General features: G+C 29.4%; 3 protein-coding genes across 3 annotated transcripts in view; 1 reads left to right on the top strand and 2 right to left on the bottom strand.

Annotated features, from left to right (window-relative positions):
- Nucleotides 1-83: 83 nt before the first annotated feature.
- On the top strand, nucleotides 84-3,208 carry LOC123273216. Its single transcript, XM_044740559.1, has 6 exons — nucleotides 84-479; nucleotides 568-897; nucleotides 1,648-1,839; nucleotides 1,920-2,243; nucleotides 2,317-2,576; nucleotides 2,920-3,208. The coding sequence occupies exons 1-6, from the start codon at nucleotides 216-218 to the stop codon at nucleotides 3,110-3,112; spliced, it is 1,563 nt and encodes a 520-aa protein (XP_044596494.1). The 5' UTR covers nucleotides 84-215; the 3' UTR covers nucleotides 3,113-3,208.
- Nucleotides 3,209-3,273: 65 nt separating this feature from the next.
- Nucleotides 3,274-14,033, bottom strand: part of LOC123273136 (transducin beta-like protein 2) — a 40,464-nt gene continuing 29,704 nt past the window's right edge. The window contains exons 4-8 of the mRNA XM_044740418.1: nucleotides 5,344-5,567; nucleotides 5,060-5,246; nucleotides 4,764-4,949; nucleotides 3,737-3,913; nucleotides 3,274-3,666 (exon numbers count right to left, since the gene is read on the bottom strand). Coding sequence (XP_044596353.1) covers nucleotides 3,443-3,666; nucleotides 3,737-3,913; nucleotides 4,764-4,949; nucleotides 5,060-5,246; nucleotides 5,344-5,567 — 998 coding nt within the window. The 3' untranslated portion in view covers nucleotides 3,274-3,442. The remainder of the gene's footprint in view (nucleotides 3,667-3,736; nucleotides 3,914-4,763; nucleotides 4,950-5,059; nucleotides 5,247-5,343; nucleotides 5,568-14,033) is intronic.
- Nucleotides 5,734-8,088, bottom strand: LOC123273181 (mRNA-capping enzyme). Its single transcript, XM_044740467.1, has one exon. It carries the CDS (start codon nucleotides 7,757-7,759, stop codon nucleotides 5,987-5,989), a length of 1,773 nt encoding a protein of 590 aa, XP_044596402.1. The 5' UTR covers nucleotides 7,760-8,088; the 3' UTR covers nucleotides 5,734-5,986.

Below are 14,033 nucleotides of genomic sequence, written 5' to 3'. Positions count from 1 at the left end.
TAACGACAGTCGGTAATTTTTAGGTAAATAGAATTCACTTAGTATGTGACATTTCTAATCCAAAACATCTAAGTGTTTAAATAATAAATAAATTAGTATTAACAATGAAATAATAATAAAATATCACTAGTTAAATATAAATATAAATAAACCTTCGAGTGTTCAAATATAAATGTTATGTTTAACTAAAATAATTAAACTTATAATTAATAATCATGAAAGAATTAGTCCAACAAACTAACCTTTCATCGTCAATAAATCATCACTATGGATCCAAAAATAATAATAGCACGAGCACAACAAGTACAAGCAATAACAGTACAAACATAACGAACGGTAACAATCAGCGTAGATATGCAGTTTTAAGTAACGAATGGGTGTCTGTGATCGGCGAGGAATTGGGCATGCACCCACTGCCCGATTCGCTGCTAAAAAAACTCGCCGAAGATGCTTCCTACCGCTTACGAGAAATTTTGCACGTTAGTATCTTTTAATTATTTTAGCTCCGCTTATATTGTGTCTGAAAATTCAAGTATAATAATTAATTGTCAATAAAATTATTTACAGAAATGCGTGACAAGATTGAGCCACAGCTGCAGGAAAAAGCTGCTCTCAACGGATGTCAACGCTGTAATTACAACACTTTGTGATGCTGATCCAGTTTACGGGTCTTCGGATCCAATGCCATCCTACCACTCAGAAGCACAAGTATTTGTTCCTCACGAAGAGTTGGTGGATGTTGCCAGTGTGGCGTTGGAACCGCTTAATTTAACGCAAATTAATGAACCGCACTGTGATGAAGATGAATTTATTGACGCTAAGCTTACAGAGTTTCGTCACGCTTACGCTAAACGAGCTCTTAAAATTTTATTTAATGGATCTAAGAAGACATTTCAGGTATAATTTATTGAAATAATAAAAAATTGATGTGTCCATACACTGATAAAACAATTAAATTGACTCAAGAGCCAAAATCTTGAATCAAGAATACCATTTTGAAGAAAATGATTTTCTTGAGTCAAAAGAATAAATTCTGGAGACAAGAAAAATTTACTTAAATCAGGAATAATTTCTTGACTCAAGAATTTATTCTCTTGATTCAAGAAAATCATTTTCTTCAAAATGATATTCTTGGTTCAAGATTTTGGTTCTTGAGTCAAGTTAAATTTTTTATCAGTATAAGGTAAAAGCCCCAGTATATGATCACTCCATATATTCGCAAATATAGGTATACAAATACATGGAGTGATCATATACTGGTACATGATAACATATATTGGGGCTTTTACCTTAGTTAATATACAAAAAATTGTGGAATTTATTATAAAAGTATAGACAAATTAAGATATTTATGACACTAAAATTGAGATCTGTCAATTTTTTGGATTTCTATAACTAAATTTTCATGAAAAAATTTTAATAAAAAAATTCCTCTAAATTTAAAAAAAAATTACAAGTACAAATTTTTTATAAATGTTTTTTTTCTTTATAATGAATTTAAAATAAAAAAAAAATTGTCAGATGTCTACTGATTTCAGTATCAAAAATTTTTAAATTAAAAATGAATTTCACAATTTTGCTTTTAATCTATTATTTTAAAAATACCTTTATTATTATTAAATTAATGAATATAATTTAATTTAACAGGTTTTACTGAACGACTGTATGAACAATACTCACTTTGATGGAGAAGGAATATTAAATATTTTAGTTTCAATTGCTAGATCAACTGTAATATCGAATAATGCTCAGTACACACGTGTTACAACACGTGCTTGTCAACTTATTATAGCAATCACTTCAAATACTGCTACTGTGTACCCTTATCACATAAATTCGGTATTTATAAGCTACTTTCAAAAATATAACTCCGACAATTATAAATTATTTTTTTTTATAATTTTTAATTGAAATTTCAGGTGGAAAAATTAACAGAGTTATTGTTAGAATTGTTATTAGGTCAAAGTTTTATAGATTCAAATGTAGAAACATTATTCAAGACATGTGCATTGAAATTAATGCTCAGGTGGCCTGCAAATGCAGACAAATTTCTTCCGATGTTAGAAAATGTTCTATCACAAGACCATAAACCCAGTAATACGATTAATAAAAAGAGAATAACTGCAATGGAATTGTTAGTGGGGATTCAGCCCCTGGTATTTTTCCAGTCCACTTCTTCGCTATCGCTGGATAATCTTTTAAAAGAAGCACCTGAAGGTTCTTCACTGTGGCATCAAGTTGCAGTGAGTATTAATTTATTAATTTTTTATGTTTTCAAGTAGTTTAATTTAACAAAAATTTAACTTTTATTGACAGCTTTCAGTTAACGCGCTGGTGAGGTCCAATCAAACACTACCAAACCTTAAATTATTAAATGAAAATTACGGCGATTCATTGTTGCCATACTTGGAGCCAATAGACAATGAAGAAAGTAATGAAAATTTACCACGGATACTTCCTATTATTGTAAGGAGTAAAATAAGGTACGCTAAAGTACGGCCTAGTATCAAAGCTCCCAGTGATAGACTGAGTATATTTCCTGATTCTGTTTTACGCGGACCTCGACGAGAAATAAGGTATTATTACTTACCTTTTTTATTTCTTTAAAAATTCATTAATTCTTTTTAAAACTAATAGAATATTCGAAATAAAAAAATTTATTTAATTCATCTTGACATATATTTTTATAAATGTCACTGTGAAATATTTTTTTCTATACTTTTAATTTCAATAAAATCAATAGTTTTAAATCCGTAATAATAATAATAATAATAATAATAATAATAATAATAATAATTATTATTATTATTATTTAAAATTGTCTTTATATCCAGGGAATTTAATATTTTCGAATATTTTATTAGTTAAAAATCTTGTCAATTTAATTGATAATAATTCAAACAATTAAATTTGTTTTAGGTTCGCGTTTGCTGGTGGTAGACCAGTAGCTCCAAATAATTTACGAAGAGTGAGTTTACGTGCCAATTATCAGATATTACGTGGTGATAATCGTGCAACGACTGCCAGTGTTGCTTGTCGACGTCTTTTGATTCTCAAAGACAAACAAAACAAACTTAAAAATACTTACAATCTAGCTGCTATCCAACTTTAAATTATTTTTTCTATTATTATTATTTAATCAAAATTATTTGATACCTGAAACTTGTACATATAACTTAAGTGTAAATTAAAAGCGTGTTCTTTCGTACTTATAAGTAATTTTTTACCAGCTCTTAAAATAATAATAGAACCAAAACATTAAAGTATGCATTATTATTTATACATTGAAAAAGTATATTTTGAAATTCAGACAGCAAAAAAATTAACCAAACGTCAGAGCGTTTGGTTAAAAGAAAGTGTGAAATATAATTATAAATTTTCAATAACAATCGTTTATAAAATCTTGATGATTAATTTGCGATTGTAATTAATCTTGAAATTATCATAAAACTCGCTCGCCCATTGACTCAAGAAATTTGGTCGAGTTGGCGATTATTTTTTCGAGCCGTTCTTTAGTTGCTGACGTTTGTCGTTGCTCCAATTTGCGTTTCGCTGATTCTATTGCGACACGGTAGCCTGGAATGTTGCGAATTATGCGAATAAAACGATCGACAGCTACCAAAAGATACTCTCCTGATGCATCAAACGTCAAGCATGATACAAAACCTTCAAAAAAATTTAATAAAAAATTATGTTTGTTAAAAATACTTATTGCGTATTTAAAATTTATATTTACCTATATCTTCAATGGTAGTGTCTAATTTTCCACTTATTGTTGAATAAAATGATAAAGATGATCCATGTGTAATTACCAAGACTTCACCGTTTGGTGACATAACCATTTTAGTTGGTGTTACATTTTCCCAAGTTCCTGATAGTACGAAATGTGGATCTTCACCTTTTTCAAATTCAACTACAAAAAAATAGAGATGGATAATTAAAAAAAATGTATATATTTATATTTTTATTAGATAAGGGGGAACACCACTGTGACGGTCGAAAAAAAAGGTGATTTTCGCAAATTTTTTTTGACAGGGAAAATAAAGGAATTTGGGGATTGGATTATTTTCAATTTATTAAGGGTACATTAAAGATTATTACCCTAAATTTTTATTAAAAAGTTATTAACAATTTCGTAGAGCACTAGAAAAAATTTTCCCAAAAACGGATCATCTAAAAATAAAAACCCAAATTGCTTTTTAATCAGTAAAGATGTAGTTATCGTTGCACGTACGGAATTTTGAAAATATTAATTTTCAAAGAAATGGTGACTGATTGAAAATTTTGTCATTAATTTTACTGTTTTTTTTTTTTTTTTTTTTTTTTGTTTTAACCCGGCTCAAAAATCTTTAAAATCAAAATTTTTTTAATTCCGTCCGTGCAATGATAACTGCATCCTTACTGATTAAAAAGCAATTTGGGTTTTTATTTTCAGAGAATCCGTTTTTCAGTTATCGATGCGACCATGGAGAGGGGAATTTTCTCTAGTGCTCAACGAGATTGTTAATAACTTTTTAATAATTAAATAATTCCTTTATTTTCCCTGTCAAAAAAATTCCCGAAAATCACCTTTTTTTTCGACCATCACAGTGGTGTTTCCCCTTAATTTTATAATTTTTTTTTTTTCATAATAGAAATTTCTTTATATTAGCTTGAATCTTAAAATATTTCAAATTATTTGTGACTCATAAAATTTTTCTACGAAAATAATTAATGCTAAAAATAAAATTTTAAACAAGGAATTAAATTAATATTTTAAGTACCTTTGGTGTCATAAAGACGGTAAGTACCATCTTTAGAAACAGAAGCCATAAAACTAGAATCAGCATTAAAATCAAAATCATAAACCCCTGATGAATGACCACCAAGATTAAAAGCTGTGGTAACTTGTTTGAATTCTCCTGATTTAGTAAATCCAACTTCCCAAACTTTGATATCTGGTGTAAAGCCTATAAAAAAAAAAAACAAGAAGTAAATACAAAGTAGCTTCTAACAATATACTAATTCGATTGTAAGCGAGTTATGTTTTGTTTATAGCGTATTAAAATGAGAAAATTACCAGAAGCAGCGACGAAACGCCCACAAGGTGAAATTTTAGCCATATGTGTTGATCCCAAATATGTATCAACAGTAGCAAGAACTTCTCCCTTGAGGTCCCAGATAATTAAGTCGTTTGTTTTTCCACAAGTCATTATAAAACGGCCATTGCAGGCGATCTCCATTCCCACAATGTCTTCTTGATGCCGCTTTAATAATTTTAATATACAAGTTATAAATAATTATTGTTATAATAAAGAAGATAATAATTTAAATTTTAATAGCAAGAGATGAGTCAAAACTTACTTTTGGAAACTCGAGGACGAGAGTCGCTGACGCAAAAAATCCATTGGGTTTTTTCCTGAGTCCATAGACCTCGACATTATTACTCAACGATTTGTGGATAATAAACGCCTTGCCATCCGGAGAAACTCTGACATTTGTCGCAAAATCATAATCAATATTAACCCGAAGAGATTTACGCTCCTTCGACGCCAGGTCCTTGGTACACCAAATTTGAACTGTTCGATCTGGAATAAATAAATTTATTGTTTAATTTACAGTCAAACCAATAACTTATAAAACAATTAACAAACTTACTTTTGCCAGGTTAATTTTAATCTTTAAAAATTATAATTACTAACTTAATTAATAATATAAACAAGGGACATAAATAATAAAATAAAATAAAAAGTATGTTATTAATATAAGTCTTTATTCACTTAATTCCATAATTGATTTTCAATAATTGATGCGTTGGATATAAAGATTTAATCTAAAAAAATCAAAGCTCACGCATTAAAACATTGTTGATTAAAATGACAATTAAAAATTTAATTACACATAATATTTACAAAACATTCATCAAAATTTAACCAAAAAAATAAATTAAATTTCAATGAGAATTCTTATTTTTTTTTTAATCATTAACATTAATAGAACTACTTCGTCATCTCATGCGTTTTGAAGGAGGAGGCATCAAATCCGAGTCGTCTTGAAATCTGTGTTGCTCAATAAAGTCCAGAAGATACTTGTTAGTAACCGGCTCCCTGATACTTTGACAAACAGACACCGCAGTCTTGTAGGAATTCGGGAAGGACTTGTCCGTTCTCTCACGCATGAATACCCACTTATTATTCTCCCACTTGCATTCAATTATTTTATTATTAAGCTCTCTTACCGCTTTACTCGGCTTTTCAATTTTATCAAAGGGCTCATTGAGTCCACCGACAAAGAGCATGCCCTTTTTGGTAGGCAGAATTCCTAGCCCCGAATCAGTCACTATCTTGAGCTTGAAGTCCACAGAATTCAAGCTCAGAGGCTTCCACTTGAGGACGCTATCACAGGTTCCCGGAACGTAGGGATCTTTAGCAGGCTGGAATATCAATCCATCGGGCTCGTGTCCCAGCTGCTTGGCGAATTTTTCACTGAGCAAACTACCAGTTTGCGCGATATCATAAAACTGTTTTAACCTAACAGAAAAAGGTTCGCGTTCTCGCCGAAGACGTCCTTCTCTCAGTGCGCGGTACCTTCCACCCATAACTTCTTTTTCAATCAACGCATATCGGTCAGGAAAGAATGGTTTCTTGCTGACGTCCTTGCCGTCGTACATAATAATATCGTAGGCTAAATACCGAGGGTACTCTTTTCCGTCAGCGCGGTCAATCACCATTTCACCATCCAGCAGAGTGTCTTTTAAATTCCTCATCGTGTCATGAGCATGCGGGAATGCCAGCCCGGAAACCTGAAAGACACTGTTGTCTCTGTCAATAAAGAATAATTCATTACCACCCTGGATAAGCAGCATGTACCGAGTGCCGTCGGCCTTCCAAGACACGCGGTAAGGCTTTTCACTGAGTTTATTTATGTTGTTTCTGTCCATCGAGACAGGCTGTGAGCCCGGGAACCCACTGGAATTCCACCCGCAGATTTCTTGCACTCGCCGTTGAATCCCGGAAGACTTTACGTGGTCGTTTACTACCACCACGCCAGGAACCCCGGCCATGAAGACTGGATTTTTGTTGACGTACTCTCGCTTCCGTCTTCCTTGAGACTGGTTCCCACTGGCGGACTGCTGGTAGACGTCGTCATCTACGTCGTCGTCGTCGTCATACTCGAGGCACCAGGCGGGTCTCGGTGGGGCTGCTGGAGCGTCATCCACGTCGTCGTACCTACGGAAGAGTTCTTTTATGTAGTCGTCTTTGTAAATACCTGGTGGTCTTACTGCTGAGAAAATATTCAACGCCGCGTCGATGTTGTACTGGTCGGTCTCCACCAGGTAGCTGATTATCAAGAAACCCGTGCGGTTGAACCCGTGGGTGCAGTGTACTCCGATTATTTCCAGCGGGTGTTTGGCGATAAAGTTTTTGCAGATTTCTACAAAAGTCTTCGACTGATCTCGAGACGGAGTCTCGCCGTGTCCGCGACATTGTAATTTGAAATATTTGCACCCGTAAGCCTCGACGTCATCTTTTTCGTAGAAGCGGTTCGTGTTTGTGAGGTCAATCCATAACCCTATTTTCAGGCGCTCGCTCTTCAGCGAGGCGAACAGCATGCCAACGTTAAAGCGGCAGTCTTCTGACACCTGGTCGTCGAAGTGAGTGGATAGAGGTGTTTTGAAAGCTAGAAATTTATTGTGGATTAATTTTACTGACTTTCGGGGGCAGTGAAGCCACCTGGGTGGTATTGGTCCTTTGCTACTTTCACCGTTAACACTTGACATATTTATTTTTATAACTTATTTTACACTTTGCTACTGTTAGTGGTAGGTTGGGATTTAGTAGAGTATTTATTTCAATAAGTCTTTTTTTTATCACTGTAAAAAGATCATTGATCTTCTTTAATTATCTAGTAGGAATTTAAAAACAGTTATGTGATGTGTCGTTACTACTGAAAGTTTGACGGTTTGACTATACTGTATATCAGATACGCTTTTTTTTACCTTTTTCTGTTACGATCAATTGCGATCAGTGTTTTAATTCCAACCTTTTAGTTGTAGTTCCATGGTCAGCCGTCGCGCACGCAAGCGCCTGAATTAACTTTTCCCGCACTTTTTTTTTCAAATTTAAATTTTTATATTGCGAAATTTTTTGCAAGTTGCAGTGGTAAAAAATTTTTTTTTTTTTTAATTTTTAAAAAAGTTTTTAATATTTTTATATGTAATGCTGAAGATCTTTTTTTAACCATTAAACAAATTAATGATTTACTATTTTTTATAATAAATAATTTTTATAAAATAATTTCGCTCCAATGAAAATTTTTATTTTTTGAAAGGAAAATTTCTGAAAGCTTTAAATTTTTTTTAAATATTTTTTTTAATAAATAAAATTATTTAAAAAAATTAACTTTTAAATTTTTTTCTATTGCAATTTTATGTTAAATTTAAAAATTAAAAATTTCACTTTTTTTTATTAAAATTTTATCATTTTAAATTTTGGTTATAATTTTACATTTTCTTAACACTTGAAAAGTTTTCATTAAAAAATTTTAATTTTTGCATCAATAAAAACAATTTTTTAATTTTGTATGTTGAAAAAATAGAAAAAAATTAATGTTGTTTAAAAAATATCTTTTATTAGAAATATTTCATAAACAATGATTAATGAAACTAATTAAATTGAAGAAATAAATAAATGGAATAAAATAAAAAAAAAATACTAGTTAAAAATTATGAATATAAATGTTCCTTAATAGCATATTACCTTGATATGATTTATAAGCGTGATAAAATATAAAAATAAAAATATATATCTTGATCTATACATATATGTACATTTTGCACTTGATACATTGTAAGATAAATTATTAGGATGATTATATAATAATGCTTGAATAACCCACTTTATATAATCTTCACACTAAAGTAGAAAAATAGCTTTAGCATATAAATAATAATTTAAGCTTACGCTGACCAATCCATTGAATTACTAGAAATTTAATTTTTTTAGTCAATAAATAATCATCAAACGTAAGAAAATTATAAATATATTTATATAGTCATTCATAAATAAATTATAAATGCAATCGCCAATAAATGTGTTGTCAGTTTCGTAATTAGCGTCATCAACTTTCATTGAATGCGATAAAAAATTTTTAATAAGATTTTATTATTAATAAAATCTATCGGGTTTATAATTATTAATAAATATACGGGATGAAAACGATAATAAGTTGCTGTGAGCACATTGCACGGTAGACTCCATTCCGTTAATGATTGTTGTCCTTGAGTTGAATTTGATAAAATTTATATTATCCACAATGACACCAGCATATAACTAACTCGTTAGATAAACGACAGTATGGGATTTTTTTTATCAAGATAAAGTAGTATGTAAATAGTAATAATTGTATTTCTCAATCGTGTCATCAAATATTCAAGATATTACTTTCAAGTATCTGTAGTTAATTTAAATATTAATTTATTAATCATGTTAATAAAAGTATATTAATCTTCGTTAAAAAATTATTTTTAAAATCCTTTATGGTTATTACTCATCAGTACAAATTATTTGATTCAAATAAAACTTAAAATTTTTTTTAACGGCGCTGGGAATCGAACCCGAGTCTCGTGTGTAAGAATTTTACAAATTTCGTCTTCTAAATGTGTAGTATATGTATAAATATAAGAAATAAATTAATTTTAATGACTTTTACAAAATTTTTTATACATTTTAAACATGTCTATAAAATTCTAATGAGAATTAAATAAAATTAACTGAAAGAAAAATGAAAAAACTGATAATTATATCACTAACATCTTAATTTAGGTAGATATAGCCGATAAAAATATAATCTTATTTTTTACATTAATTATTTTAAAGCCCATTGTTATTTTAATTCGTAATGTAAATTTTATCTAGCATGATTAAAATCATTATCTCTTACAAGCAATTAAATTTATCATTTGATAACATAGAAATTACATATTATTTATTCAAAAAAAAAAATAACATAACTACTTCCATATTTTAATTTATTTTAGTACAGAAATACTTAAGTAAGTATTTGGTTGCCAAAATTAATATTGACTTAGAATATTATGATTTACAAGGTGATGATAGCTAATTGAAAGTAATTTTTGTTGATAACTAATATTTGATTCCGCGAAATTCTACTAGAAGAGCGCTTGAATTATATTCCACAATTGAATTGTAATTTTTATTTTTTATTGAAATTTTATCGATTAACTAAAGCAAGAATATTACGTAAATATTTATACATCTGAGCTAACGTTAATGTTAATAGTAATTAAAATTTCCTAATTAACTAGCTTTGGGAACTTCCCAATAATCTCATTTGCATCAAATTTACCGGCGATACTGATAGTTTTAGGGTTTCCAGCAAATTTACTCCAATATCGATTAATTACAAGCTGATAAGATTATTTTTTGAATAGAGAAAAAAATTTCTCGTCAAATCCAATTTGTCAAAAAAATTTTAATTAAATTTAAAAAGTTAAAAAAATTTTAATTAAATCAAAACTAAAATTCTTACATTTTTACATTGACGAAAAATTTTTTACTGTATTTCGAGCTAAGCTTAATTATCGAAAAGTATTTTATCATAAGCCATCTAAATATTTATATAATTAAGCGTAATTAAGGTATTAAAGCGCATTAAGAAAAGTAAAAAAAAAAATAAACAACATAAATTAAAAATTAAAAGATGAGCAAGCATTGAACCTCGGTCAATTACCTCTCGTTTGACAAATGACAGCCTTGAAAAAGTCGTCTGTAGCATAAATACGTGTATATTGGTTTATCCTCGCGAAAGGTAATCGTGATTTAAAAATATGACAATTGACTATACTAAAATTGTCAATTCCATTGAACAAAGCGTCGAGCGGCTAATTGAATAATAGCCGCTGTGAAAAAAAAAGAAACACCGGATTCTTTGTTTTAAATCGTGCAAATTGGATATAATAGAATCTTACTTTATTCAAGATTAAGGATAGTCAAGGCCAGTAATGTTATTAGTTGTTACGTAGATGTACATAAGTAACCGAGCCACTAAGTCTACATAATCGATTGTTCACTCCGCGAAAATAGAACTCACTACTACGGAATTTAATGATAGCGTACTATCCGTGACGCGGGCATTGCCGTGCTTCTGGACAATCTAAGTTATCTGATTATGAGATCAATGCAGATAGACTATTTCATCGTATAAATCCATAATCAGAGCAGTACAGAATAAAATTTCGAAAAAGTCTGTATACACTCTAAAAAAAATTCTCTTAATTTAAGATACAAATTTTTGAAGCTAAACTATTCTTTGGAAGCGTTTGATTGTTTTGAATTAAGAAAAAAAAATTATTGATTGAAGTAAAATTTATTTAAGTCGAGAAAAATTTTTTAGTTCATGAATTTTTCATCTTGATTCAAGACAATAAAATGTTGAAATATTGTTTTTTAAACATTGAAAAAAAAATGATTAAAACTAGAAAAAAATTCTTGAAACAAGAACATAAATATGACACTGTAGTTAGCAGACACTTGAAAATTTTTTTATTTTTCTTGAAAAATAAACTAGGTATAAAAAATTATTTAAAAAAAATTTTATTTAAAATTTTCTAGAGCTTCTAAAGATAAAATTTTTTGAATAAATTTATCTTGCAAAAATTTATTTATTAAAAAAATTCTACAAATTAACAGATGTCTTTCCAAAAAAAATTCTTAAACTAAGAACTTATCCTTGTTTTAAGTAAATATTTTTTTTATTGATTCAAACAATAAACTCTTCAAAATGATTTTCTAGGCTCAATAATTTTTATTTTGAATCAAAGGAATTTTTTTACTAGTGTACTGTCCATATCATTTCATAGCATTCAGTATTGTAAGTTCAGGTTTATTTGATTATTAATTTTATTAAGGCAGAAGCTTTATATTACCGGATGGGTGCTCCCAGTTTTAATATAGACGGCCTTGGTGTACACGTGTAAAGAGAGTAAACGAGTACAGCCCCCCCCGTGGGTATGTATTGTAGATGTGAGACTACTAAATAAGAGTTAATAAATAACACAGGTACTTGAGTACTTATTATTTTTCATTTATCGTTATTGGTTACTTTGTTTTGCTCTCACCGAATTTATTATATATATAATATGTTATTTATTATTTGTTGTGCGTCAGTGTATAATATTATATATAGTAGATATAATAGAATATGAAGAAAATTGCTCAGTATGGGGTTTACCTAGTCCATTACTTTATTTATTTATTTATTTATTTGTTTATTTATTTATTTACTTGCTTGAAGAAGATTAAGATGAAGTGACTTATTTCGAGAGAAAGCAGAATCGCAAACGCTTCGATCACTTTAATGAGTCACTCTGTTGGACAATCTCTGTTGCACGGAAAAAAATAAATAGTGAATGCAACATGATGCAGTCTTGGTAAATAAACATGATTAAATCATGTTGCATCCACATGATTTGTCATGTTTCGGCTACATGACAATCATGTTGAAGTAAAATAAGAAAATCATGTTGCATCCACGTGATTTATCATGTTCCGGCTACACGGCAATCATGTTGCGGTAGCATGAGAAAAATCATGTGACAGCAACATGATTTTCATGTAGCCTTAATAGCATAAAATTAAGCTTCAAAAACTAAATATTTATGATTCAGAAAAATTATTTATTATCAAGCAAATAGATTTTTTCGGATTTATAATATTGTGGATGAAAATTAGAGTAAATTATTAAATTAAATCATTTGTAATTCACTGTAACTCAAAAACCGCTCAGTAGATTTCAATGAAACTCATACAGTTTTTGGAAAACATAAAAATCTTGTGTCTGATCAAAGGATTTTTGCACGCCTCATAGCGCGAAGCGCGTGAGGTTGTGCTTTATACTCGACTCGTCAAGGTCAAGCAATTTTGTAATCTTTAAATGTCTCTATCACAACCATATTACACTTATACAATAATATAAGTAGATGTACACGGAGAAAACACTTAAATAAAACCATCTTTTACTTTCTAAAATCATTTCATGTTGCTATTTTGAAAAAAATTTTACGTGGACGTCCGGATGTCACCCCATTTTGGATGTACCAATGATTACTCCCGAACAAATTGATATTTCAAGACCGGACCTTTTTTATTAGTTTACGAATGCGATGAACTGGGTCCGTATTTCATATCAGTAGCCTAGTTTACGTATTTTTTTTTTTTTAATTGAATTTTTATTAAAATTTATCACGATATAACCGTACAAAGACAAACGAATTTTTCTTATTTGTCACGTGAAAACTATGGCGCCACTTGATAAAGCTAGATTTTTTTAGACTGCGTGCGCATATAACAAGAAAAAAGGGCGCTGATATTAAAAAAAAAAAAAAAAATACTCTGTAAGAAATTACTTAATTATAATTTTCTTTTTTTTATCAGTTACACAATTTATTTTTTCTTAAAAAATGAATGAGCGTTATGAGGCGTGCACTTTGGAATTTTCCAAACTTTTTTTTTCTTCGAAAATTTTGATTTTTTATAAACAATTAACTGTTGGTTTTTCTTAAAATCTAGAGAAAAATTTCTTGAGGCCGCCATTTTGTTAATGTTAAACAAAAAAGCATCGATCAGGCACTAAATTATCTATTAATGAAACTATTTTTTCTTGTCCGATTGATTTTATATGAATCTTTAAAGATTTATGATGGTCACCGTAAGGACCTTTTTTTGAATTGGGTCAACACAAACAGTCATAACTTTTGAAATAATTAATTTTTTTTTTTTTTTAAATTTTCGTGAACTCAAGTCAAAACATTGAGTAATGATGCCATACTATTACTTTTTGAAAAAATAAAATGATTTGCTAGCAAAAAAAATTATTAAAAATTGTCATTTTTTTCATGTCTGACTACCCCTAACCCCTTAAATAAATTATGTTATTTTTTTGACAATTTTTTTTTAGTCAAAAACATTAGTACGTAGTAAAAAATTTTTTTAATAAAAAATTTATTCAAATGAGAACCAATCACTCAGCATTTC

Source organism: Cotesia glomerata, linkage group LG1, assembly GCF_020080835.1.
Source record: "Cotesia glomerata isolate CgM1 linkage group LG1, MPM_Cglom_v2.3, whole genome shotgun sequence".
NCBI lineage: Eukaryota > Metazoa > Arthropoda > Insecta > Hymenoptera > Braconidae > Cotesia > Cotesia glomerata.
The sequence above is the reverse complement of the archived record's forward strand: the minus strand, read 5'-3'. Positions and strand labels throughout refer to the sequence as shown.

Bases quoted from the DNA above. Each gene is read 5' to 3' on its own strand.
- LOC123273181 (XM_044740467.1), bottom strand. From the start codon at position 7,759: ATGTCAAGTGTTAACGGTGAAAGTAGCAAAGGACCAATACCACCCAGG.
- LOC123273216 (XM_044740559.1), top strand. From the start codon at position 216: ATGAAAGAATTAGTCCAACAAACTAACCTTTCATCGTCAATAAATCAT. The intron at 1,840-1,919 runs GTATTTATAAGC...TTGAAATTTCAG, and splicing joins ACCCTTATCACATAAATTCG to GTGGAAAAATTAACAGAGTT. The intron at 2,577-2,919 runs GTATTATTACTT...AATTTGTTTTAG, and splicing joins GGACCTCGACGAGAAATAAG to GTTCGCGTTTGCTGGTGGTA.